Consider the following 25,309-nt stretch of genomic DNA (forward strand, 5'->3'; position numbering starts at 1 on the left):
AATTCGGTTCCCTAGACAATTCTGTGTTTTTGAATTGTGTGACTATGCTTTTATTTCTGTTCCTATTTTGTCGCATCTAGTAGAGAAATTATGTGTTATGTGAGAAGAAATTTTATCTCAGATTGCTAATATTAGCAGACCAGGATTTCGTGGATTTTCTACAACAACTCGTATGGGCATTGTTCCTTCCACTACACGGAACTTGGAATATGGTGGAACTCTGGTAATGCCTGAAATTTCTGCTAGATTCTTGTGAGATACGTGTACTCAGAGGGGTCCTTTTGCTACAATATTATCTTACTCCTTTAGCAACCTTTGTTGAGCAGAAGTCAACTCTTCCATCTTGATGACGAATCTGGATCAATACTTTCCCCCTCGTGACAATTTCATGCTATGACTGTCAGTTTTCCATTTTGCAGCAGACTGTCAAAATGCCAGCTTGATGCTATTGAGCGCTTAACACCAAAACCACATAATATTGCCATAGGTTTAAACCTTTAGCACCCAAGCACTAAACTCAGACCAAGCGCATAGGACTAAGTGTTACATTCTAGCACTTATTGGGACTTGAGATATCGAAGTTTGTAACAAAATCCAATAAAACACCAATATAGAAATAATATGATATGATGGACATTTCCCAAGAGAACCCTATTCCATCACACCTTTCACATCAACAAACACTATCGGCAACCAGAGGGTGAATGCATTGGATACCAGAGGTCAACGATATTGGATTATCGATGATTTTCCAAAACCCGACAAAACTCTGATAGGAGTCCGTTTTGGTATGATAGTCTATTGTTTGACAACAAAATATTTGTTTATTGTCCTTGTCAAATGATAGACCCTGATATCAAAATACGGGGAAACTAGAAAATGTGACAATATTGCAATATAGCGATACTCCGATATGACAGATGGTATCTAATGGGAATATTTATATCTAAGACTCTGTTTTTAAAAACGGTCGAGTCGACTCTAACTCGGCCGAGTTGATCCGAGTCATAGGCCAACCGGGTCGAAACGACCATTGAACTGGATCGAATCGGCCGGCCGGGTTGTTACGAAGCGGGCCGAATTGGCTAACAACTCGGCCGACTCGGTAAGAGCGGCTGGTCAACTCATTTCAGCTGTGTTTTTTTTTTAATTTGATTTTTGGGGACCCCAAAGCCCACTGTAATATGCCTTTGGGTTCTTTAGGGTCCATTCCCCTCTCCTAAACCCTATAAAACCCACCCAACCCCTCTCATTTCCTCACAGCCATCTCATTGCATTTGAGTGAGAGTTTGTGAGGAGTTGTGGAGTTTATTTTTGGAGCAGCAGTGAGGAGTCTTGGGCAAGTATTGTAGTAGGAGCGAGGACCTTCTTGGGTAGCCATTGGAACAACATTGAGGAGTTGGTTTGTTGGAGCAACTTTGAGGAGGCAGTTTGTGCCTAAAGGTATTTTTTTTCACTTGTAAAAAATTGTTTTTGCTTATTTATTTTTTTGTGAAAATCTAGAAATTTAAAAGACTGTTTTTTGTGAAAGAAATGAACATTAAAGCAATGCTATTTTTTTGTTTTCATTTTCAGATTTTTTCCTTTATTTCCAAGTGAAAAAATGGCACCTAGAGTGAAAGATGCTGCTTTGGGCATATGTTGAAATGGTTGATAGTCAAATGCATTGCAAATTTTGCCATAGAAAAATTAAGGAAGGTCCTGGGGGCATTAATAGGCTGAAACAACACTTGGCAGGGATTAGAGTCCAAATTACTCCATGTGAATCACCAGAAACTGGGGAGATTAGGAAGGATTTGGTAGCCAACTTTGAGATGTTTAAAGAAGAAAATGCTAGTCAAAAAGAATTAGAGGGTGAAATTGGGAGGAAGAGGAGTATGCAACAAATGATGGCAAGCAACCCCCATTTTGATTTTGAGGGTTCGTCTTCTATCCCTTGTACTGATGCATCCAACCCCTTCCTATATGTTCCTCCCTCTTTGGAGTCTATTAAAGAAAAGGGTAAGGGTAAAATGAAAAAGGAGGCTGATATGAATATCAAAAGTTATTTCACTATCATACCCTCCTCTCCATCATATGCACATGGTCCTCAAGCTAGTAGAACTTTGCAGCCCACTTTAGATGACCATTGAAGAAAGAATTGAGGGAGACTGCTTGTGATTACATATGTATATGGTGGTATGATGCTGATATCCCCTTCAATGCTTCCCGTTCACCATATTATGAGCCTATGTTTGGTGCCATACATGCTGCTGGAAAAGGCTTCAAAGGCCCTACTATGCATGAGATAAGGGGGTATCGTTTGTAGAAAGAAATTACCTACATTAATGAGTATTTAAAAGATTTCAAGGACTCATGGGCAAGAACAGGATGCACCAACATGTCAGATGGATGGACTGATCAAAGGAATTGTACCATCATAAACTTTCTTATCTTCTGCCCACAGGGAACCATGTTTCTAAAATCAGTTGATGCACCTGATAGGGTGAAAGATCGATAATTGTCGTTTCAACGATTGGATGAGGTTGTTGAGGAGGTGGGGGTGGCTAATGTTGTTCAAATCATCACAAATAATGCCTCTAACTATGTTCTCGCTGGTAAATTGTTAGAGGAAAAACACAACCATATTTTGGACCCCATGTGTTACACATTGCATAGACCTCATGCTTGAGGACATTGGCAAATTAGATTGGGGCAAAAACACTGTAGATCATGACAAAAGCATAACAAAATTTATCTACAATCATTCATGGATTTTGAGCCTTATGAGGAGACACACATTAGGCCTGCCATCACTAGAGTTGCTACTCATTTTTTGACATTGCAATATGCTTTCACAACATAGAAACTTGCAAAAGATATTTTCTAGTGGCGAATGGAATCAAAGCCAGTGGTCTCACAAACAGGATGGCAAATAATTGAAAAAGAAAGTTAATTAAGAAATATTTTGGAGAAAGGCAGCAGAGATTGTGAAGGTTGTTGAGCCACTGGTTAAGGTGTTGCAGTTGGTGGATGGGGAAATATTGGCTATGGGCTTCATTTATGAGGCTATGGATCAAGCAAAGGAGCAAATAAAGAGGGCATACAAGGATAAAGTGGCTAAGTATGAACCCACAGTATCATTATAAAGCTCTGGAAGCAGGATCTTTGAGGGGGGAGGTTAGAGATGGATTAATTGACTGCATTGATCGCATGATCCCATTGGAGTGTGATCAGTTGGAGATACACCGACAGGTCACAACCTTCAGCAAAGCCACTGGTACCTTTGGGAAGAACCTAGCAAAGATTGCAAGGGAAGCAGATGAGCCAAGTAAACAAAAATTTCAATTTTCAAATTCTTAATACTTATTTTGTTAAATCGTTTATAATTTGAAAGTTGGATATAATTTGTAATTTTGTTGAGCTAACTCATTACACTCCTATGTTTTTTGCAGCACAATGGTGGGAGGCTTTTGGTAGCCATTGTCCTCAATTGCAGAAGTTTGCAATTCGTATTTTGAGTCAAACTTGCAGTGCTACTGGGTGTGAGCGCAATTGGTCTGTCTTTGAGAGGATTCACACAAAGAAGAGAAACCGTTTGGATAAAAAACGGTTAAATGATCTAGTCTGTGTCCTTTACAACCTCCGGCTCAGATGCAACCAATTGCTGAACAAAAGACCTGATTTAGATCCCATTGTGTTGGAAGACATTTATCCAACATCAGATTGGGTAGTGGAGAGTCATCCAGCTGAGTTTGATTCTGATGAGGATCTTGATTTGGATTTACAAGTGGAGGCATCACTCGAACATAATGTTCAATTGAATGCAAATCCACTTGTACCAGCCTCAGGGCCAGCTCCATGTCCTCCAGTTGCAGGCGCTTCCTCTGCTCAGCCACGACAAAAGCACATATCTCGTCTATCCCAGCTTGCGACTGCTGGATAGCCTGTTAGTGCTACCACTTCTATAGCTGCAATTGGAGATGATGATGAGGATGAGCCATGGGCTTCCCTATCTAACTTTGATCCGGAGGTTGAGCCAGATGATGTTGGTCACAATTTACATTTGTTGCAGAGGCCATTTCTAGCCTCCTTGGTTATGTGTTTTTGTTTTGATCTCTATATCATCATCATGTGTGTATTGGACAGTGCACTAGGTGCCATTTTGATATAATGGATATATTCATGAGCCTACTTTGATCATATGTTGTCTTCTATCTATATTCTAATGCTGTGTGTTTGGAAGCATGAATGAAAATCTTTAAAATTATGTTTTTTTATAAAAAAATAAATATTTAATGTATTTTTTACAACGACCGAGTCATTGAAATCGAGCTGGTCGAGTCGATACTGAGTTGGAGTTGGAGTCAGAGTTGGAGTCGACCCTCGGCCGAGTCAGGAGTCAGAGTTTTAAAACATTGGTCTAAAATCTTTGTTAACTAATAACAGTGGCATGGAACTTTGGAAAATTTCAAGTTTTCTCACTTAATGAATTTGCTGAAATTTCTTTCTCCATGTTGGAATCTTTCTGTGGAACTCTGGTACTAGTATATTTGAATTCAAATCCTGATATTGGAAGAGGAAGTGGAACCTTGATATTGTAATATTGAAGCCGAGTGTTGGAACCTCTCTTGGAACCTTGACTAGTTAATACAATCATGTGTTTCTCCTATAAATGAAAAGAATGCTGATATGGCTTGATCGTTGTTACGATAACAATTATTTAGCAGAATGATAAAACATCAACAATCACGCATAAGCATCATTCACTAGAACAACAAGGAGGTATGAGACTAAGATTTATTCAATCATCAAAACAGAGATGGATGATTACAAATGTAGCTGTGTTTTGCACTATCACCCTTCGGTTTCACACAGACCTCTGCTCATATAACTCTCTCTTTACCTCACACATAGAGCTCTCCTTTGAATTCTTAATCACATTAAAAAATGCCCTCGTACAAAAATCTTCATTGAACTTTCCTAACTATCTAGATACCTTCTAAAATATTATAATATAGAAATTCTAAATATGACAAATTTAAATGAAAATTTGAGGAAACCAACTTTCTCTAGTAAATCTTTGACTTATGAAGGTCCATCATTTGTTTGACTAATAATATGCTTCTGCATTAGTTTCTTGGGGAAGAAGATAATTGCTCATGAACTCTTCAATACTTGTGAGATACTTGGAAATTTTTATTTTTGCCATCTAAGTAGCATCCTTTAAGTCTGATTCTTCCACTTAACCAAACACTGAAAGTATTCTTTGTCTCTTGTTCTTTTTGGAACCTTTTGGTCGAGTATTGCTTCAGTGTTCTGAACTGTTTTAGGATGTTGTTTCTTCCATCCAATGGTTTGATTTTCATTAGTAACAAGTTTATCTACTGAAACATCTTCTGTATCCTTGAAGGGATACACATCAACAACATTAAAGAGTGGAGGTGACAAATTACATATTTTACTCGATAATAATTCTTTTTACATGATTCAAAAGCCCAAGAAGGGTCTTATTAAATGGACAATGACTCTAATGACTTAATATAAAACCTAGAAGTCCTCTATGGGGAATTTGACCTAAAACATGATGACCCAAGCATGAAACCCATGCTTTAATAAGTCGTAATAATAATAATAAATTCTTTTTCTTTGTTTTGATAAATACATTTCATTATGACTCAAATACAATTATGAAGACTGAACCTAGTTACATTCTTCAACAATAGGTAGGCCTTGTCACAACTTTGTCATGGTGATTACCCTTGAGTTGTCGATGAAGGACACATGGCATGTTTAGATAAGGTTGGATAGGTTACATATATGCTATGCCTTTGCCCCCTTATATAAGTTTTATTTAACTCTTAATAATAAAAATTGTGTATGAGAACTCTTGTCTAAATTTTATCATGGTATAAGAGCAATGGTAAAGCGGGTTAGTATAATGAGAGAATCATGATGAGACATAGGCGATGGATCTATGGAGACAAATATTTGAATGCTGGGGCATGGTCTCTTCATCAACAAAGGATTTTACATTAGGGAGGTACTCCATTGCTACATGAAATGTTTTAGAAATTCCTTTTGAAATTTTGAATTAAAATTGTGTTGTGATATAATCTAGATCTACAATATTTTGAAAATCAAATTGTAGATCTAATATATTATTTTGAAGATTTGAAAAAAAGAAAAAAAGGGGAATTTGTTTTAATAAAAAAGGGGGCTTCTGTATTGAATAATTGACTAGATCTTATCAATTAGAGAATTATTATCGCTTGTGGGCAAATTCTAGGCTATTGAATTTTCTATCAAAGAAATACAACTATTTCAAGATATGATTCTGATCTATAGCAAGGGATCAGATCATGTTTGGAGTATCAAGAAATAAAATGGCCTTGACTGGGACATTTGGCAACCTAGATTGTCGAAAAGAGGTGAAGGAGGTGCTTCAATCTACATCCAAGGGTAGGTTCATTCCTTCCAAGCCCATTTCTTTGGTGTCAGTTCCTCTTCCGCAAACCCCTCTTACCAAGAAGGATAGTGCCTATGGCAAATTGTGGCGTCATCTTCCTCCATAACATGCAATCATACTATTTCAGGACAACCATAGCCACGATGAATTCCCCTCATTGGAATTGGGATCCGTAGTTGTTCTACTTGGCATGAATTTCCCTCATTGGAACTTCTGATCTATGTATGACCACTTTTGATTTTTGTATGGGCACTTGTGATCTCTGTATGACTGGTCCTCCATGCAAAATAATTTGTCAAGCTGTTGTAGTGGGAAGTAAGGAAATCCAATTGATTGCATGATTCTTGGCTACTGTGCTTCCCATCTTACCATGGTCTGACTAAGGTAAAGCCCACCTCATGCAATACAATCTCTGCCAAAGAGAGTCTTCTGATGCTGCAACCCTCATGAATTGACACACTAATGCACAATTATGGAAAATTGTGGTTGAACTATGTCATCTTCCTCCATAACATGCAATCATACTATTTCAGGACAACCATAGCCACGATGAATTCCCCTCATTGGAATTGGGATTTGTAGTTGTTCTACTTGGCATGAATTTCCCTCATTGGAACTTCTGATCTATGTATGACCACTTTTGATTTTTGTATGGGCACTTGTGATCTCTATATGACTGGTCCTCCATGCAAAATAATTTGTCAAGATGTTGTAGTGGGAAGTAAGGAAATCCAATTGATTGCATGATTCTTGGCTACTGTGCTTCCCATCTTACCATGGTCTGACTAAGGTAAAGCCCACCTCATGCAATACAATCTCTGCCTCTTCTGATGCTGCAACCCTCATGAACTGAGACACTAATGCACAATTAACTAGGCCCTCTAGAGAGAGAAACTTGATTATATGTGAATAAATTATTGTAGTTATCTTGCTAAAAGGCCCATTCTCTATGTAACATTTCCTTTTGAAAAGTCATGTAATGTTTCTTGAAGCTTCTACATTATGCTTCATTATTGCGCCAACATCTTTTTTTGTAATTTCCTCCACATATCCTACACTTCAGACTCGTCCAAATCAATACACTTTGAGTATCTCGATCTTGAATTTTCTTGGCCATTATGTTGGGAGTCTTCAAGGAACTTGACAAGATCAACAACTGCATCGTCCTGTTTGAATGCGAGAAGGACATAATGGCCCTCCTAGATTTATTATTTTATGGTAAAATCGATTGTTGGAATTCTCAATGTTGAAGGACAAGTAGCTTTGGTGAGACAACAATGTATGCTTTAATATTTTTGTGGAAATGGGAAGTGAACATATTGTGGTGAAGACGTCGAAAGAAGCTTTATGTAACATTGGAATGATAAGGTTATAAAAGAAAAAGTTTGGGTTATTTAATTTGTTCTCTTAGTAATTAATAAGGTATTCATACCTAACGGGGGGGTATGAAATATTGACTTTTTGAAGGGGCTTAATTATTGTTATGGAGTTGAGGAATTATCATTGTAAAAGGGGGTATTCTTTTGTGATCATTGGGTCAAATTTTGAAAGTTTGACCAAAATTCATTTGTAATTTGTAATTAAAAGCATTGATAAGAATCCAGTGAAATACTCTATCAATGAGTTTCTTGTCCCTCAAGGCCAAGCACCTATGACACTCATTTGGAATGTGTGCGTGTTGTCTCTTGTGCATTATTGTCTTCACTTTCTTGATTGTGGGCATTTGATCTATAATTAATCATGTCAAAGCTAGTCAATTTATTTGTTGAATCAGAAAAATTGAAAGGACCCAAGAACTACATGACTTGGTGTCGTCATATGCAAAACACCTTAGTCTTTAATGACTTTTAGAAGATATTTGTAATGGAGACAAAGCTCCAATTAAGCCCACTGATGCTAGAGAACTAGCAAAATGGGAAGCACAAGATGAAAAGGAACTTGCATTGTTGAGATCTTTTGTCACAGATGAGCTATATATTCATATTGAAAATGTATCTGATACATGGACTACATGGAGTATTTTTAAAATATGTTTGATACTCAATCCAAAACCAAAGGGGTTGTTCTTCATAATAAATTGCTAAATCAAACATTGGTTGAAGGGGGAGATGTTACAGAATACATCTCTCGCTTAAAGAATATCCAGCAAGAGATTTTGAAATTTGGTTTTAAAGACGTGTAAGAAAGTTTAATGACTAGTAATTTGACGAAAGGTTTGCCACCATCATATAATCATTTTCTAAAAACATTACAAATTGCCGATAAGCTGGCAAATCAAAATTTTGGTTCTCATAGTGACTTGTTGGTTCAACATAAAAGAACCTTTGGTAAAAAGAACTCAGGAGAAAATCCATGTGGCAGAAGGCTGTAGAACAAGAAATGAGAATCTGCGAAAGAATAAACTAAATTTCCAACAACATTCTAAGTCTAATCCTTCCACACCAACACAATATGCAGAAGATGAAGAAGAATATTATGTGTTCACAACTACTCAAGAAAATGAATCTGCGGATTGGATGGTTACCAACAAAATGCCAAGGAAAGATTTTGAAGATGATTGGACACTTGATACAAGCGTGCTACTCAGCATACATGCTCTAGAAATGATTACTTTTGGACATATTAAGATATGGATCTAACTTTCCAATCTATTTGACCAATAATACAACTCACACTCCTATGGGATACGGATCAATCTACTTTTCTCTTCTAGGAATTGGAAAAGTGTTATTTTCAAATGTATGGTATATTCCCACATTTATGAAAAATATCTTATCCCTAGTACTCATTAGGCAAGGAGGCCATCAAATAATAATGGAAGTTGGATGGATTAGAATCAATTCAATGAAACAAAACTTCAAGAAAATATGAAGGGCTATGAAGATGGAAAGCTTCTAAGGCTACAAGGAATAATAATTCCTCCTAAAGAAGAATTGGCAGCATCAATGGATTTATCACTTAGCTCTCCAAGATTATGGCATTATAGATTTGGCAACTTGAATTTTGATAGCCTTGGTAACTTAACACCGATGAGATGGTTAAAGGTTTGGCCTTGTTGACCACAGTTTTGTCAACAGTTCGAGAAAGCAGTGTACGAGGAAGTGGAGAAATTTTTTCAAAGATGAAAGTCTTTAGTCAGAATTAATATATCATTGTAAACCCAATTTCTGCAGGGCTATTGTAAATGATGCTATTATGACCATTTAATTATGTAACAACACCTAGGTAAGCCTTTGATTTTGGCAAAGAATTTCATCCTAGGAAGTTTTTTAACCTCCCCGAATTATGTGTGTTTGTAAACATGCATAATCGACAAAGTTTTTCTTCCAACTAAAACCCCAAAGCTAGGGTGGAATTTGTTGACAAGGTCTTAGGTGAGTCCTAGTGTTTATTGAGTCTATTGTCAAAGGGTGTTTAGGAATAATTTTAGTGCATGGTCCTTCATAATCAGAACACCACGACTAGATTGTTTTATTATAAGCACACTTTGTTTTATACTAGATCATATTGTGTTGCAGAATTGGGTAATGTTTTGAGGGTTTTGTCTAAATGCGTATTTCCCCTTCTAAGGGTTGAATTAATTGTAATATTTTGATGTAAAAATATTTTAGTACATGGTCCCTCGCAATAAAAAACCATGGCTAAAATATTTGAGGGTGGAAAAATAATTAAATCCCCTCTAAAGTCAATTAATTAACATTTTTAGCAAAATTAAATAAAAATCCTAAGCCAGAAAATTAATTAATTTTGAGTCAAAAATAATTAAAGAGAAATTAATTTCTCTCCAACTGAAAAATGATCAAGAATTCGTCGGTAAAAAAAAGTCAATTTTTGGAGGTCCTCCATCAAGGGAAAAATGGATATTTAATGAAAATTTGTGCCCTTGGACCTTGGTGGTTAAGTCAAAGTCGATTTTTTGAGGAAACTAACGCAAAATATTATTTTTTGGATTAATAAAAAATGATTTTTAAGAGAAATTCGAATTTTCCTCGAAAATAAAAATTCAAAGGTGGAGATGAAAAGAAGATCAAGTTATTTTTGATGATCGAGATTAATTTGAAGATGATCAAGCCAACTAGTCGTTATTTTCCACTTGGAGGGTTTTTTCTATATGAAGCAGCTATCATGCTTCTATTAGATTATCTGATTTCTGGGTGAAATAATGTTTTATTGATGTACTAAGTTTCTGCTCTATTGGAATTATTTTCCTCATAATAAAAAGACTTTGGGGTTTCAGTTCATGGTGTTCTTCTATCTGCTGATCTGTGGTATGTGCTAGTTTATGTGTTTATACTCTATATTGTGTTGAATATTACAAACTGTTATTTCATTTGTCGGTGATAAGAACATTCTATTGGTACGAGTTATCTTAGGCGATTTGATTCACTATATGATCTAACAATTTATTTTAAGATTGAATAAAGATTTACAAGTATGTTAGCCCATGGGCTCTAAGTTCACAGACTGTGGGGAAGGGCCGACCTTATTTGAGTTGCAAGCTTTCATTGCGATGAATTATTTTGTAGGAGGGTTTTGGCTAGTTATATTTTTTGAAATTATTCATACATGAAATTTATTTAAAAAATTCTCAAAATTTTTATTTGATACTGGGCTACAAAGATTTAACTTTTATTTTGTAAATATTGTAGATATTTGTAAATTATTCTAACCCTTGTATTTTAGAATTTAAATTTGTTATTTTGTGGCACTTGGGGTTTTGGGATTATTTGAATTTTTTGTATATATTGTGGTTTTGGGAATTCTTCTTATTCATTTTTGCAAGTGAATCCTCAACTCACCAAGAGAAATCAATTTTTTTTTTTTTATTATTTGAAGAAGCTAGCCCTAAGGCTAGGGTTTGAAGGATTTCTCTTCTAATGAAGACGTCTAGCCTTCTTGAGCAAATTCGTTGGTGTTTTGATGCAGATCTAGGCCTAAGAAGGCAAGATCTAGCCTCTAACTACCTCGTAAGCTCAACACTCAACCAAGAAGAGAAGTTGTTGGTCCAACAAGGTGATTTTTTTGAGGTATGTGGCAATTTTTTTTTTTAGTTTTGGTTAATATTTGGTGTTTTGCAGGGGTCTGATTTGTTTTGAGGCCTCTAAGGCCTTGTTGAAAACACTGATACCCTAGCCATAGCCCTATTTCCTAAGTTACCGGAAACACCTGAAGAATTTGCCGGAATTGCAGATCCCCATTTCCGATACAGAAATCAATATGATCCTTGTCCGAAACGCTGTAAAAACGTTTTTGTACTGTTTCAAAAAATCAGAAATTTCAGATTTGGAATTGGATACATTTCAAAGGGTTTTAATTTTTTTTGGATTCGGTTCCGAATTTCCGGAAATGGATACACGAAAATCATGATTGGAATCCACTCTTAAAATGTTAAAAAGCATGAACATTTGTATAGACATAAATAAATAATAAAAATGAAGAAATCATATTTGCAAGTAAACTCACTATAAACACAGTCTCATAACGTCTCTTCTAAATCTTTAGAAACAACGACACCATATATTTGTCAAGGATTCTTGCTAAGAAAAAGATAGATGTTCAAAAATACAAACAAAAGGGTTTGATGAATGTCTTCCTAAAAATATTTATTTGAGCGATTAATTTTCAGTTTGGTTAAGGTTTTGTTAATTGTCATTGATTTTGCCCTTGATTTCATAAATCCCTCCAATATAACAAATCTTCTCTAGCCAATCTTTTGCCTACATATAGTCAAGAGACCAAACTGACATTGAGAAGATTGAAATGTTCAAATACGTCTTGACGGAATATCCCAATGATCCCATGGGCCTTTTAATTTCCATGCAAGGAAGATAGATATCATCTGCCATGCATGACACGTTCTTTGAAGGAGTTGGACCCGAAAGCACAAGGGCTGTAGTATTTCTGATTACATTACTAATGATGATGATAATGTGTTGGATGTTATAATAATCATTAATGATGATGACAATGTTTTTGGTGAATGGATGATTATGATGATTTGTTTATGTTGAATTCATGACGATGATCATGTATTTTTAGATATAGATTCTAGACTCTAAAAGATGAATGGTAATATATATATATATATATATTGTTTACTTGGCGTATTGTATCCATTTTATTTTGAAAAGCTGCTGTATTCATTTCAAACCCCGTATCTGTATCCATTTTAGTGCAACTTAGCCTATTTCTCTTCAATCGGTAAGCCACAGCCTTTGTTCTCCTTAGAGTGAGCCTTATTGGGCCTTTTCCTCCACAGAAGCCTTATTCGGGCCTCCTTTGAGCCGCAGGCCTATTAATGGCTCAAATCCTTGACAACAACCTCTTCTTATCTTGCGACTGCCTCTAAGATGCCTATCTCTGAATGCCGCAACCTTTTTGGCCGTCATCCTCTCACCGGTGACCTTAGCCCTTAACCCTCACCGCTGCCCTTTTGCTCCCATCTCCTAGCCTTGATCTACCTCTTCTAGCCCTCATTCAGGTGCATTTTGAGTTAGCAGTGGTTTCCGAGCACTAACATTTGTTTTTGCAGGTGATTTAAGGTGATTTTGGAGCTAACTTTGTGTTTACAGGAAGACATTTCCATTGGAAGCCTAGCTACTCACCTACAAGGCCATTTGGTTTGCCTCTCGACCCTTCACTCTCATCACTGGTTTGCTACAACCATCTATGCATCTATAACAATGATATAATACACTTAGCAGTGGCATAAAAATTAACCAACTGCTATCTCATTTCATTGGTAAGTCATCTGCATTGTTGGGCTTGCATTGATTGGCATCTCTTGTGATTTTGGGAAGGTCTGTCATACTAAATCAAGGTCTGATATAAGCACTGTAAGGTTTGATCATAGACATAACAGTGACACAAAAGTTCTTGAAAGTCATACTATCTCGTTGGGCATTCATTCTGTGCCTCTTTTGCATCTTGGGTAAGTGTTTCTTGTTTATTTGGGTTGCTTCTCTTACTGCTGTGACCATTGGTCCTTGTTGTAGCAGCTACAACCACCCTCCAAAATTTTGGGCCCGCATCAATTTCGGAGCCTCCCTTGAGAGTTTCACTTGATAATTGCACACACTCGGGTTCACTCCGTGAGCTCGTGTGAGTCTTTGCATCCGCCTTGCTTGCTCTTTTCATTCAAGTTCATGTATGCTGGTGTCTAAGTCATGCTTGCGACCATGTTTTGGTTATGCTTGAAGTCTTTGCTTCATGTGTGCTTGTTGTGTTCGTTATGAAAGCATCTGTCGCACTCACACACGGAGTCGCATTCACTGACGCCCAAGCATCGTCTCGATCAATGAATGGTTAATCACAAGCGACGCGCTTGTCACTTGCACCGTCGGTCAGTCATGTTGAACATGTGTGTCTAGATGGTTTGGGTCGTTTCGCCGTCGAGTCATGTGAGTGTTCATGTATGCTGGTGTCTAAGTCATGATTGCGACCATGTTTTGGTTATGCTTGAAGTCTTTGCTTCATGTGTGCTTGTTGTGTTCGTTATGAAAGCATCTGTCGCACTCACACACAGAGTCACATTCACTGTCGCGCAAGCATCGTCTCGATCAATGAATGGTTAATCACAAGCGTCGCGCTTGTCACTTGCACCGTCGGTCAGTCATGTTGAACATGTGTGTCTAGATGGTTTGGGTCGTTTCGTCGTCGAGTCATGTGAGTGTGTGTTTGTATGATCACTTATGCATCTTTCAATCATTCACACACTTAGTCATTTTTGCTGAAGTTCTGACGACCAGACTCCCCTCTGATAGCTGGACCATCACCCTGCTTTCGACTCGATCGACTGTGAACCAAAACAGCATAGAAGCACCAAACTAGTCTTTTCAAGTTGCGCTGCCTGCAAGCAATCAAATCATATCCCATGCTGACCACCGAATAGTCGGACCCGATAGTCACCCCGGGACTGACTCCCTTCAAGAATTGCATAGAGGCCACTGACCTCACTCGCTCAACTGACTGAGGAAATTGCGCAGACAGGCCGGACAGACACCAAGTGTCCATTCAGTCATCCGGATAGTTGACCTGCTGCTCATCCAAGGAACTGCACAGTTTTCATGAGCAGGCCTTATGCCGTCCAACAATCTGCTCAGCTCAGAAATTGTGCAGAGATGATCAGCATGCCAACTTCCCAGCTTCAGTGCAATTTCCCTGCTAGCAGCTCCTACCAGCAATTTGCCAGTTCCCTCCAGGAATTGCGCAGTTTCTGTTGCCAGTGACTGAGCAACCAATTGCCAGTTCCCTTTGGGAATTGCGTAGTTTTCGCTGCCAGTGACTTGAGTAGCCAACTGCCAGTTCCCTCTAGGAATTGCACAGTTTTGGCTGCCAGTCTCCCAGGCAGTTCCTCCCAAAAACTACACAATTTCTGCCTGCTGACCCTTCATGAAACCTGACTTGTTCCTTTGGAAAATTGCGCAAATCTGGCTGTGCAGCCCCCGCTGCCCGTTCGTTCCGAAAAATGCACAGAGCATCCCTGCCTTGCCTTCCTGCAGCCCAGACTATCCCTCCCAAAATTTGCGCAATTTTGCCTCCCAGCTGACCAAACCTCACAAACAGTGATTGTCGACTTAGATTGCCCATCTCCATCACTCAGTGACTCTTGCTTTGTTTTCATCAGTAGTGCCTGGAATCACCATCCCGCTTCGCAACCTTGCTGCCTCTCCTGGTCACCTGCATCCGAAATGATCATGTGTCATGGTAGACTAGGGGGTTGTGGATTTGATGTCATCTCGTCATGATTGACTGCAGGTACAGGTATACCATTAAACATGGCAAGACGACAAAGGGGATGAACGAAGGGAGCACATATAGAAGGACAGGTTCACCAACGAACAAATGAATGATGCATGTGAAACAGACGAACGTGACGAACATGCACCTTCACGAACAGATGAGCCTGTCAAGCCTTCCAACATGCAAGCAAGGAACAACATTCAAAAGCTTCATGAAGTGGAGGTGAAGCTATGATACACTGTGAAGACATCCATTTCCCAGCAGCACTGCAACTCGACATGCACTCCAACAACAACACGAATGTACCAGCACTGTCATGTCAAGTCATGTCGAGTCATGTCATGAGTCGTGTTGCCCACATCTCCACTATGGGCTATGTTGTCAATCAATGTGATGTAACGTGGAAGTCCAAGAGACCCACTTGTTGAACAAAGAGTCATGTAAGTCGAAAATTCATGGAAGTCAAATTGTCATGAGGGCAGTCGAACAACCACAAGGGTCAGTTTCACCCTTGGATATAAATACCCCATCATTTGTACATGCAAGGGACTTTTTCACCTCAGCTCCTCCCATATAGCCAAGAGAGTCGGTAATATTTTCTTTGAGCAGTAAATAGTGGCTCCAATGCCTCGCACTCGGGGTTTGTGATGTATGGTGTAACGATGTGTCTTGGAACTTTCGCTTAATTCAGAAGCCTGCTAATAGACCAACATGTTTTCACACATGTATTGTATCTGTTGTAAGACTAATCTTTAATACTTGTAATGCATGTTGCTTTAACCTGTGTTCTACATCTGAACTGTTTCATTTGTTGTAATGTATAATCTATTAATGGAAATGTGTTGTTAACGTTGTCTTGCCTGTGTAGACTGCTCTCTCGAACATCAGGCACTGCTCTCTCAGACATTAGACACATGAAGAGTGCTGTAACAACCGTTGCACTCGTTCAGACTGATCCATTGAGTGCTGTACATGTTATCTTACCTTGTATGTTGTGACTGCCGCATCCATGTGGAATGCTCCTCCGAAAGCTGTGCATGTCCTGTTGTGTTGTGTGTTCCTAGCCAAGTTGGGACTGCATCCCATCCAACCTAGGACTCAATTTCACTTTCTCCCCTTACAGTGAAAGAACCATTGAGACGAGTACACTTACACTCACCAGGCACGTGAAACTCGCTTCCCGAAGACAAAGCAGACCACTCTCATGTGTTGACAAGCAAGAGTTGAGGCAAATCCTTAAGACAATGGCAACCGGGCCATCTTACCGGATGGGACTCCCACACCAAACAGTGTGAGGTCTAGTTGGGACTTCATACCGAGGTGATCCCATGAATGTTGGCGGGTCAAACATCGTCAACAGTCATTTCATTATTGCATTCATCTAATTGCATTCTTGCATCCATTGCATGCATACGTAACTCACTGTTTGCAATCTCATCTGATTGGCAAGGTATATGTGCTCTAAATAAGAAAATAAGTGCTGAAAAGGATAGCTGATATATTTGAAATGATTTGGCATCATTCACTTAAAAGATTAGCTCACTGCTGTCATAAGTTTGTTTTTGCTCCTATAATGTCTAAACATAATTTTAAAGAGCAGTGTTTGTGAGTTTTCGTAAGTGCAAAGCATTCTTACATGTCATTGGTTGCCTTGTCATTGAAAAGCATTGATACATTGTGTTGCCTAAATGACTGTTAGCATTTTTATGACATTAGTCTCTAAAGGAATCCTTACTTGTCATCATTATCAGTGCTAAAGGAATTGGTTAGTGAATATTGCTTTTCATTGCTTATAATAATAATATAAGCATTCCTTGTGAGTTTACTTTCGCAACAAGTGTACTAACATTGTGTTTCTTAGCATCACATTAATCTTGCAAATCAACTCGCTCTTGAAAGCACCTAATTGATTATCATATTGTGATCTTGGCATCTACATAATCTCAAGACTTGCCAAATTGTGTTAAGGATCTTGTTGAAGGATTGATATTGTCTAAATTGGTACATTTACATTGTTGAACATTGGACTTGTGTATTTATTGTCATTTCATGAACAATTGCCTATTGTGATATTGGTAATCTTGATAACATTTTCTGGTGCCATCTATTTGGTTTGTTGAACACTTTCTTTTGGTGAAGATTGTCTTTGAAAATTATTAAGTACTCGCCTTCATGGTTCTAAATTGAATATCATTATAATATGTTTCTAAGTACTTAAATATTTAACAATCTCACCTTAAGGATAATCACTCATATTTTGCATCCACATTCTAGGATTAGCCTTGCACCAATTAAGTTACCTCCAAGCATAAGCTTGGTTGAAAGACTCTAGGACCACCTTTCTCATCTAGCTTGCGAAGTTTTGTGGTTAACATGGTGACCTTGGAGTCTTCAAAGCTAGTCTTTGTAGCGCCAGAGGCATTGGGTGGTTAGATTTACAAGGGATGTATCGTTAACATAGCCTTTGCTATCTTTCACTGGGCTTCTCTCCAGTTCCACAACCTATTCTAGAGACTAGTTTCAAAATAGCCAAGGGAAAATATTCATCTAGTTAGGCATCTACTTTGAAATCAATCAAGATCCTGCATTTCACTTAGATTTTAGGTATCTCATATAGGATAGTGAAGCATCCTAAAGCAACAATTGTTCATCCGGTGGCTTGGTAGATAATTCACTTCAAGCAAATAATTTGACTCCATTAAGGCATTGGTCTTTCAAGATAATCCAATCAAATCATTAAACTTGCTAAATTAACCAAGTTCCTAGGCCATTCAGTTGTGTCTCCCGGACTTGTCGATTGCTGATGGGTCTTGCATCTTCATATTTCATAGGGGCCACCCCCCATACCCTGCTGTAGGGAGACAACTAGAACAGAGAGGGTGGGGATTAGAGTGTTAGCCCCTGCTTTGAGCGTTGTTGTATCTGGCCTGTACAATTTTGGCAACAACAAACCCATTTCAAACAAGAGAATGCTAAGTGTGAAGCTTGTATCATTGGAAAACGAAAAAGGGATCCTTTACCCACAAGTTAATGGCAATCAAACAAGTGCTTACAGCTTATCCCTAGTGACATATGGAAACGTCTTTTGGTGGATACAAATACTTCATTCTTTTCATAAATGATTTTTGTAGAACGATTTGGGTGTATTTTCTCAAGAAGAAATAAGAAACCTTTGATAAATTCCTACAATTTCAATGCTTAGTTGAAAATGCCACCAAGGAGAAGATTTCTACTTTGAGAACAGATAATGGGGGCAAATTCACTTCTAATGAATTCAATGATCATTGCCAAAGGAGTGGAATAAGAAGACAATTGACTAATTCTTGTACTCGACAACAGAATGGAGTCACAAAAAGAGTGAACCACACACTACTGGGAATGGCCAGATCTATGATGCACTTAAAAGGGTTAACAAAAAAGTATTGGGTAGAAGCAGTTCATACAACAATTTATCTAAGAAATTGATCCCCCACATCAGCCTTAGATGGTATCACCCCATATGAAGCTTGGTATGGTACTAAGCCTTCAGTGAATCATTTTTGAGTTTTTGGCTCCACTTGCTATGCCTTAGTTCCCAAGGAAAAAAGGACTAATCTAGAAAACCTGAGAATGAAATGCATTCTCTTGGATATTTAGATGAAAAGAAAGGATACATATTGTTATCTAATGGGAAGTTTATTATTAGCAGTGTTCCACGGGGACGCGTCCCCCAGGGTGGGGTGCGCGCACCCCGCGCACCCCACGCACCCGGGACGGGGAGACTCTCGGGGGTGCGTTTCCCCACGTCCCCCTTTTGGGGAGACTCGGGGAGACGCAAGGGGGTGCGTTTCCCCAGTGTGGGAGACTCGACTCCCCGAAAGGGGTGCTTCTGGGCGTCCCCCCCAAAAATGGGGTTCTTCTGGGCGTCCCCCCGAAAATGGGGTTCTTCTGGGCGTCCCCCTTCATTTTTGTCTAATTACCCTTTATAAACCAAAAAAAAAATTAAAAGAAAATGAAAATTAATTTATTAAAAAAACATAAAAAATAAAAATAAACTAAATTAATAATTACAAATAAAAAATTACATTAATATTGGAAAGTTAGGGTTAAAACTTAATTCAAGTTTTTAATTTTCACTTGCCGCCATTCATGAATCATTATGCTCTTACGGTTTACCCCTCAACGCATTTTTTTCTTCCATTTGCTCTTCAAACCTTCAGCGCATCCTCCCTCTTCTCCACGCAGTCCACGCAGCGGCTTGCTGTTAGGTTCAGGCTTCAGCGGTTAGGAACAGCTGAAAACTTGCAGTTCTTGCTCCACGCAGGCGGCAGGCAGCAACGTATCTTGCTCCACGCAGGCAGCAGGCAGCAAGGTATCACTATCAACAGCAGTGGCAGCGGCATCCTCCCACGCAACGTATTAACAGAGGCATTCCTCCCACGCAACGGCAGGCAGCAACGTATGGTGGGAGCATTGTTGTTTGAGGAGGTGCGGAGGAATTCCAATATAAACTTCCGTGACAGCAGTGGCAGGCACTGGGCAGCATCCTCCCACGCAGCGTATCAAGTTTCAAGTTCAACAGCAGTGGCATCAGGCGGCAGCGTATCAAGATTCTGATTCAACGATTCAGCAAATTTGCAGTGGCATCCTCCCACCCAGGCGGCAGGCAGCAGTGTATTCAAACAAGAAAACTCGTTTCTGAGGTGATTTTGTGAAGTAATTTTGTGGATTTTTTGCTGTCTCTGAGGTGGTTTCGTTGGGCTTCTCAGCGTTCACTAATCGGGCCATGTATTATTTAATGTTATTATTAATTATTAAACTGTTTTAACTTGTACCAAACCCTCCACGCAGGCAGCATTGCTGCTATACCATCGTCCTCCACCCAGCCGGCATCTTTGCTGTAACTGTAAGCCTGTAAAGTGTAACGCTATTCCAAAGTCCAAACTTCCACGCAGCTGCTCCAAACTGTACACAGTGAGTTTGACTGCAATTTTTTTTAATTTTTTTTTTCATGTTTCACTGTTTCAGTGTTAAAGTTTTGAAGTTTTTTCATTTACATGGCATTAAAAATTAAAAAACTCAGAACTGTAAATTCAATTGTTTGTCAAATTCACTGTTAAATTTTTTTTTTTTAAACTCAGAACTGTAAAATTTAAATTGTTTGTTAAATTCACCGTTTAAATTTTAATTTTTTTTAAGCAAACCCTTCTTGCAGGGCATTAAATAATACAAAATCTGCAAAATAAACTATTTGCAAAATGAGTGACAGCATTTAATTTTTAGATCAATGATTCAATGTAACAGTAAATTATAGAATGATGATTGATGATTGATGAATGATGAATGATATGGATCAATGTACATTGTATTTGAATATTTCATATTGAATTTTATTATTGAATCTTGATGAATTAGCATTATTGAACAATGAATATGAACATGAAAATTTCAAAATTATATACATATATATAATATATATAATTAAAAATTATATTATATATACCTCGACGTCTCCCCATCTCCCCTAAATTTCCCTAAAATTTGAGGGTTCTCCCACACGTCCCCTTTGTGCGTCTCCCCGCACCCGCGTCTCCCCGTCCCGGAGACTTGGTGGAACATTGATTATTAGTCAGGCTGTTGTTTTTGATGAAACAAAAAGTCAAACAGTGCAAGAACTTGATAATCACTTCAGTCACTTGGAAATGCTTGTAGAAAAATCAATTTCTCACGGAAAATCAAATTGCATTGAGAAAGACTTAGCCCCCAACATGAATTTTCATGAGATAGATCATTCTGTTTCAGATGAAGATCCTTCTACACAGGATATAACTACTGTAGTAACTTCTCCACAAGGACAACATAGCAAACCAAAATGGTTCACACAATTATTAAAAGATGTTCATGAAGATGAACAAAACAAAATAGGAACAAGAAGTTTCGCTCAACCCAATTTTGCCGTAGTCACTCATGACTCCTTTGAACCAACAACTTTTGCAGAAGCAGTAAAGCATAAGTGATCTCGCTATGCTTTCAAATACTATATCTATTGTGATGCCAATGTCATAAATTTTCTATGGGCAAGGAAAGCCTGTGTCTCTTTTCCAAGTCAAAGCAGTGATAGGCTGATTGAAAGCATTATTCAACTCAATTTTTTTCCATGAATCATCATCAACAATTAGAGCTTGAATCATTATTATTGCCTTCTCTGTTTTTCACTGCCTACAAACAGTTCACATCTCACAAACAACTATCTTTGACAATCCTTGTTTAACCTCTATGAGATACTATTCTCAAAATATATAATGTACATTATCTGGTCTCAACTACTTTCAGTAATCCTTATCTGTAGAATTCTTGCTGGCCTGAATTTACCAACTGTCATGCACCGAACAAGTTGCAAGTGCAAGGTGTTTTAAGTAGAAAATATTGGAATTCAAGCTGAAACTACACATGGACTCCAAAAAATTGGGTTTACCTGCATTCCAGCATCATCCTTACTGGTTTGCAAACGGGCACATTTTCTATGGCAACCTGTAACATCTAGTGTGTTCCTGTCCATATTATTTTCTTGTAATGAGTAATATGTGGCAAAATGATTATAGAATTGCTTAATGAGAAGGAAATAATATTCATCAACAGTCTTTGATGGGTACCTGTTTAAGCATCAGAAATGCTGGAAACCAAAAGTCCATCCCAGCTAGATTTTAAATTATCCAACCACTGCCAATGTGACTTTTCTCTTTTGAAAGCAGGGTGGCTGTTACATTCTCATAATTAGGGCCCTTGTATCCCCACAGTCTATCATTGTTAGCCTGAATCATGTTATTGAAATTTTAAATATGGTGAGTGAGTGACAAACATTAAATGTGAACCCACATGCATGCTGGGACTTGACACCTTCCAACAATTTTTGTCCATACTGCATCAGCCCACATGCATGATTGCACCTGACACCAATCAATTTTTGTCCATTCTCCAACAGCCTACATGCAGTTACCATCCTGCCCCTGTTTCTTCCATCACAATTAGCGTTGAGAGCTTGTTCATCTTAGAGAAGGATTTCGACTACTCTTTTCTCTCTTAAAGAGGGTAGTCTGTGCTGCATGTTCTTTGTCTTTGGGTAACCTTGAACTCCAAGATCGCCTTCAGGAAAATTCGCTGCCCATATCCCTTTGCTTACACCTCTATTCAAAAGTTCCCTCCCCTTTCATGGCGACTGTTTTGGTGATTTGTTGCAAAATAGGGTATTTTAAAAAATAAGTGTTTGAGATCATTCACTCGTGTTACCAGAAATATCTAACAGGGATCACTCAAATATTTTGGAGTTGGCCTTGCAGTTTTTTTATGTAAACTTTGTAAAAAAATATCATTAAGTTCAATCTTTTTTTGTTAAGCCATGAAAAAATGTATATATCTTGAGATGTTTTTGAACAATATATTATGTTCTAACTTCTTTCTGGGAAGTATAACAATTTTGTGTATCTTGACTCTTTTCAAGAGCAATTTTTTTTCCAAATTTCATTTTTCTCAGTGAGAGAACATGCTTCTTCTTGGAGTTTTTTGCAACATAGTTTGTAACTATTATCAACTACTATCCTATTAGATAATATTTTGATGTTCAACAAAAACAAGAAAGAGCATCAGTGATTCCTGGGATATGTTAAGAAGGTGTGACCTTTCCTCCCACCAAAAGCGGAAGGTTAAAGTCACATTGTTCGAGAGAGGGCATGTTGATCCTAAGAAAGTGGAAAAGACTGGTTAGTTAGGTACGAAGTTTCGTTGGATTCTGCAGATCTCTATGGAAGTTTGTGGCTTTTTTTGTTTCTAAAATAGGACACCTTTAACAGTGTAGTTGAAAAAGACAAATAAATTTGCATGGACATGAAAGCACAAGATAGTTTTGACTACTGAAAAGTTGATAGAAGCTTGCATGGACATGAAAGTACAAGATAGTTTTGATTACTGAAAAGTTGATAGAAGCTCTGGTTCTTTTTTTGTCAAAGCCTTTGAAACTGTACTGGTTCCTATTCATACCAGTGGAACAACCATAGGGTTGTTATTATCTCAGGTTGGTATTGCTGTAGGTTATGAAAGTAGAAAGATGGTTGTCATTGATAAAACCATGTAGCTTATGATAATAGAAAGATTATTGCCATTTAAAACCATGCGGCTTATGAAATTAGAAAGATGAAAAGATGTCTTATTTTTTATCAAACAACTCGCCTTTAAAAGAGTTGATGGAAAGGACAAGTAAATTTTCATGGACATGAAAGCACGAGAAAGTTTTGACTACTGAAAAGGTAGTTAATAGAAGCTTTGGTTCTAACCCCATGAAAGACCTTAAAACTTTCTTTGCTCTTACCCATGCTAGTGGAGTAGCCATAGGTCTGGTATTATTTCATTGTGCTTTAGCTTATAAAAGTAGAAAGATGATTGCTGGAAAACCATGCAGCTTATGAAAGTAGATATATGATTGCTATTGATAAATCATGCAGCTTATGAAATTAGAAAGATGTCTGCTGTTGAGGAAAGATGTTTTATATCTTATCAAAGAACTCTCGATAGTTTTCCATGTCTTGAAAACATGAAAGCATTATCATAAAAAAAATGACTGTTCATAATCCTTTGCTATTTTTTTCCTTCTCTAAAGCTGAACTTGCTCCGAGGCAATTTAAATGAGAAATATAATCTAAACATAATATACGGTGTTGGAAAAAAGAAGGTCAAGGATGTGTAAAGTCTATATGCAATATCCATGGTACAGTGAGCATCAAGGTAAACTTGCAATCCATGCAGTATTGAGTCTTGACTTCGGAAGCTTGGATTTTACAGGACACCTTAATTTCTCTTCATCTCATCATCCCGTTATTTTTCATTCCTTGTTACATATGGGTACAGGTGAATTTTCATATTAACTTACACATATACGTTACATGCTCCCTTAAGCAGGGAATGGGCAATGCAACTCTCCCATAGTCCCTAAATTTGAATCTTAATCAAAATTGTGTTGATTATGGTTACTTCAGCTTTCTTAGTATAGAGCCATTCTGCATGGCTATTTACTTAAAACTTGTGTTGGTATTGCAGTCATGTATTAAAGTGGCAATGGACTTTGTGTCCCCTGAAAATGTACAAGAATGTGTGCATTTGACAGAGGAATTCCGCTTGCTTCCAAAGAATCACAGGGCTAGGGAAGACAAGTTAGAGGTAGGTACTTTTTTAACTAGGAAATTGTTAAATAATTTCCTATATTTTGCCCCCTTGTTTCTTCTTAAATAGATAAATATCATCTGAATAGGTTATTTTTGAGCAGGTAAAGAAGATGACCCTATATGCAGCCAGCCTTGCAGCGAGAGAACTGCAAAAATTGATACCAGATTCAAAGAACTAAGACAGTAATTTCAAAGAAGAAGATACCTTTATGTGAGCTGAATAATTTAGTTTCTGACTCTCTACTCTGTTTTGAAGATTAATGTTATGTCACATATGTCACGTGTTGTCAGTCATCTAATTGACCACTGGTTGCAGGGGACACAAATGAGGGTGGAGAGTACACAATTTGGTGCTGATGTTATACAATGCTGGCTACATAGACAAAATAACGGCTAAATCTCTATTATACCTGCTCATGCAATTGGCATTAGCATATTGTTGCGTAAATACATACAGTTATGTGCAAATTACAACAATGTATTTTCATTTTCTTTTGTCGGTTCAAGCAGCAGATCACTGACAGTTCTTGCAATTATTGTTTCCACACAGCATCGCAGGGTTCCATTTTGTCCCCCATTTTTGTAAAGAATTGCTGTTTATTTTGTTGAAGAAAGTTCTTTTTCAGTCCAGCGATTGTGGACCACATTTCTAACTTCAGAAGATCTAGAGGGCAGTCTCTCGGTAGATCCATCACATGTTAGCTTGAAACTGCTAATTTATTCTAGTTAAAGGACTAGATTGGTTTGTGTGCACCTGACGAGAATAATATAGACTTACCAACCCTGAATGAGAAATTTAATAGGGAGTTCCCTGGTTAGAATTTGAGTTAGTTTGGAACTTTCGAAAAACTATAAATAAATATCCAGGTCCGGGGTCAATGTTCTGTGTTGACAATTAACTTTAAGTTTCAAAATTAGAGTAGCTTAG

At 37.8% G+C, this 25,309-nt stretch overlaps 1 protein-coding gene across 3 annotated transcripts in view; it reads left to right on the top strand.

Moving 5' to 3' along the window:
• Positions 1–25,048, top strand: part of LOC149185399 (lysine-specific demethylase JMJ27-like) — an 80,537-nt gene extending 55,489 nt beyond the window's left edge. Inside the window, exons 6-8 of one of the 3 annotated variants that reach the window (XR_016257379.1) lie at positions 24,257–24,376; positions 24,483–24,637; positions 24,672–25,048. Coding sequence is in view for 1 of the 3 variants with exons in the window: in XM_089417921.1 (XP_089274047.1) it covers positions 24,257–24,376; positions 24,483–24,560 (198 nt within the window). In the remaining 2 variants the exon portion in view is untranslated. Of the gene's footprint in view, positions 1–24,256; positions 24,380–24,482; positions 24,638–24,671 lie in introns of those variants that run through there. The other 2 variants (XM_089417921.1, XM_089417922.1) reach the window with 2 other exon arrangements.
• The last annotated feature ends 261 nt before the right edge of the window (positions 25,049–25,309 follow it).

Source organism: Pinus tabuliformis, chromosome 3_2, assembly GCF_031772625.1.
Source record: "Pinus tabuliformis cultivar Carrire ecotype Pingquan chromosome 3_2, CPIR1, whole genome shotgun sequence".
NCBI classification, from domain to species: Eukaryota; Viridiplantae; Streptophyta; class Pinopsida; order Pinales; family Pinaceae; genus Pinus; species Pinus tabuliformis.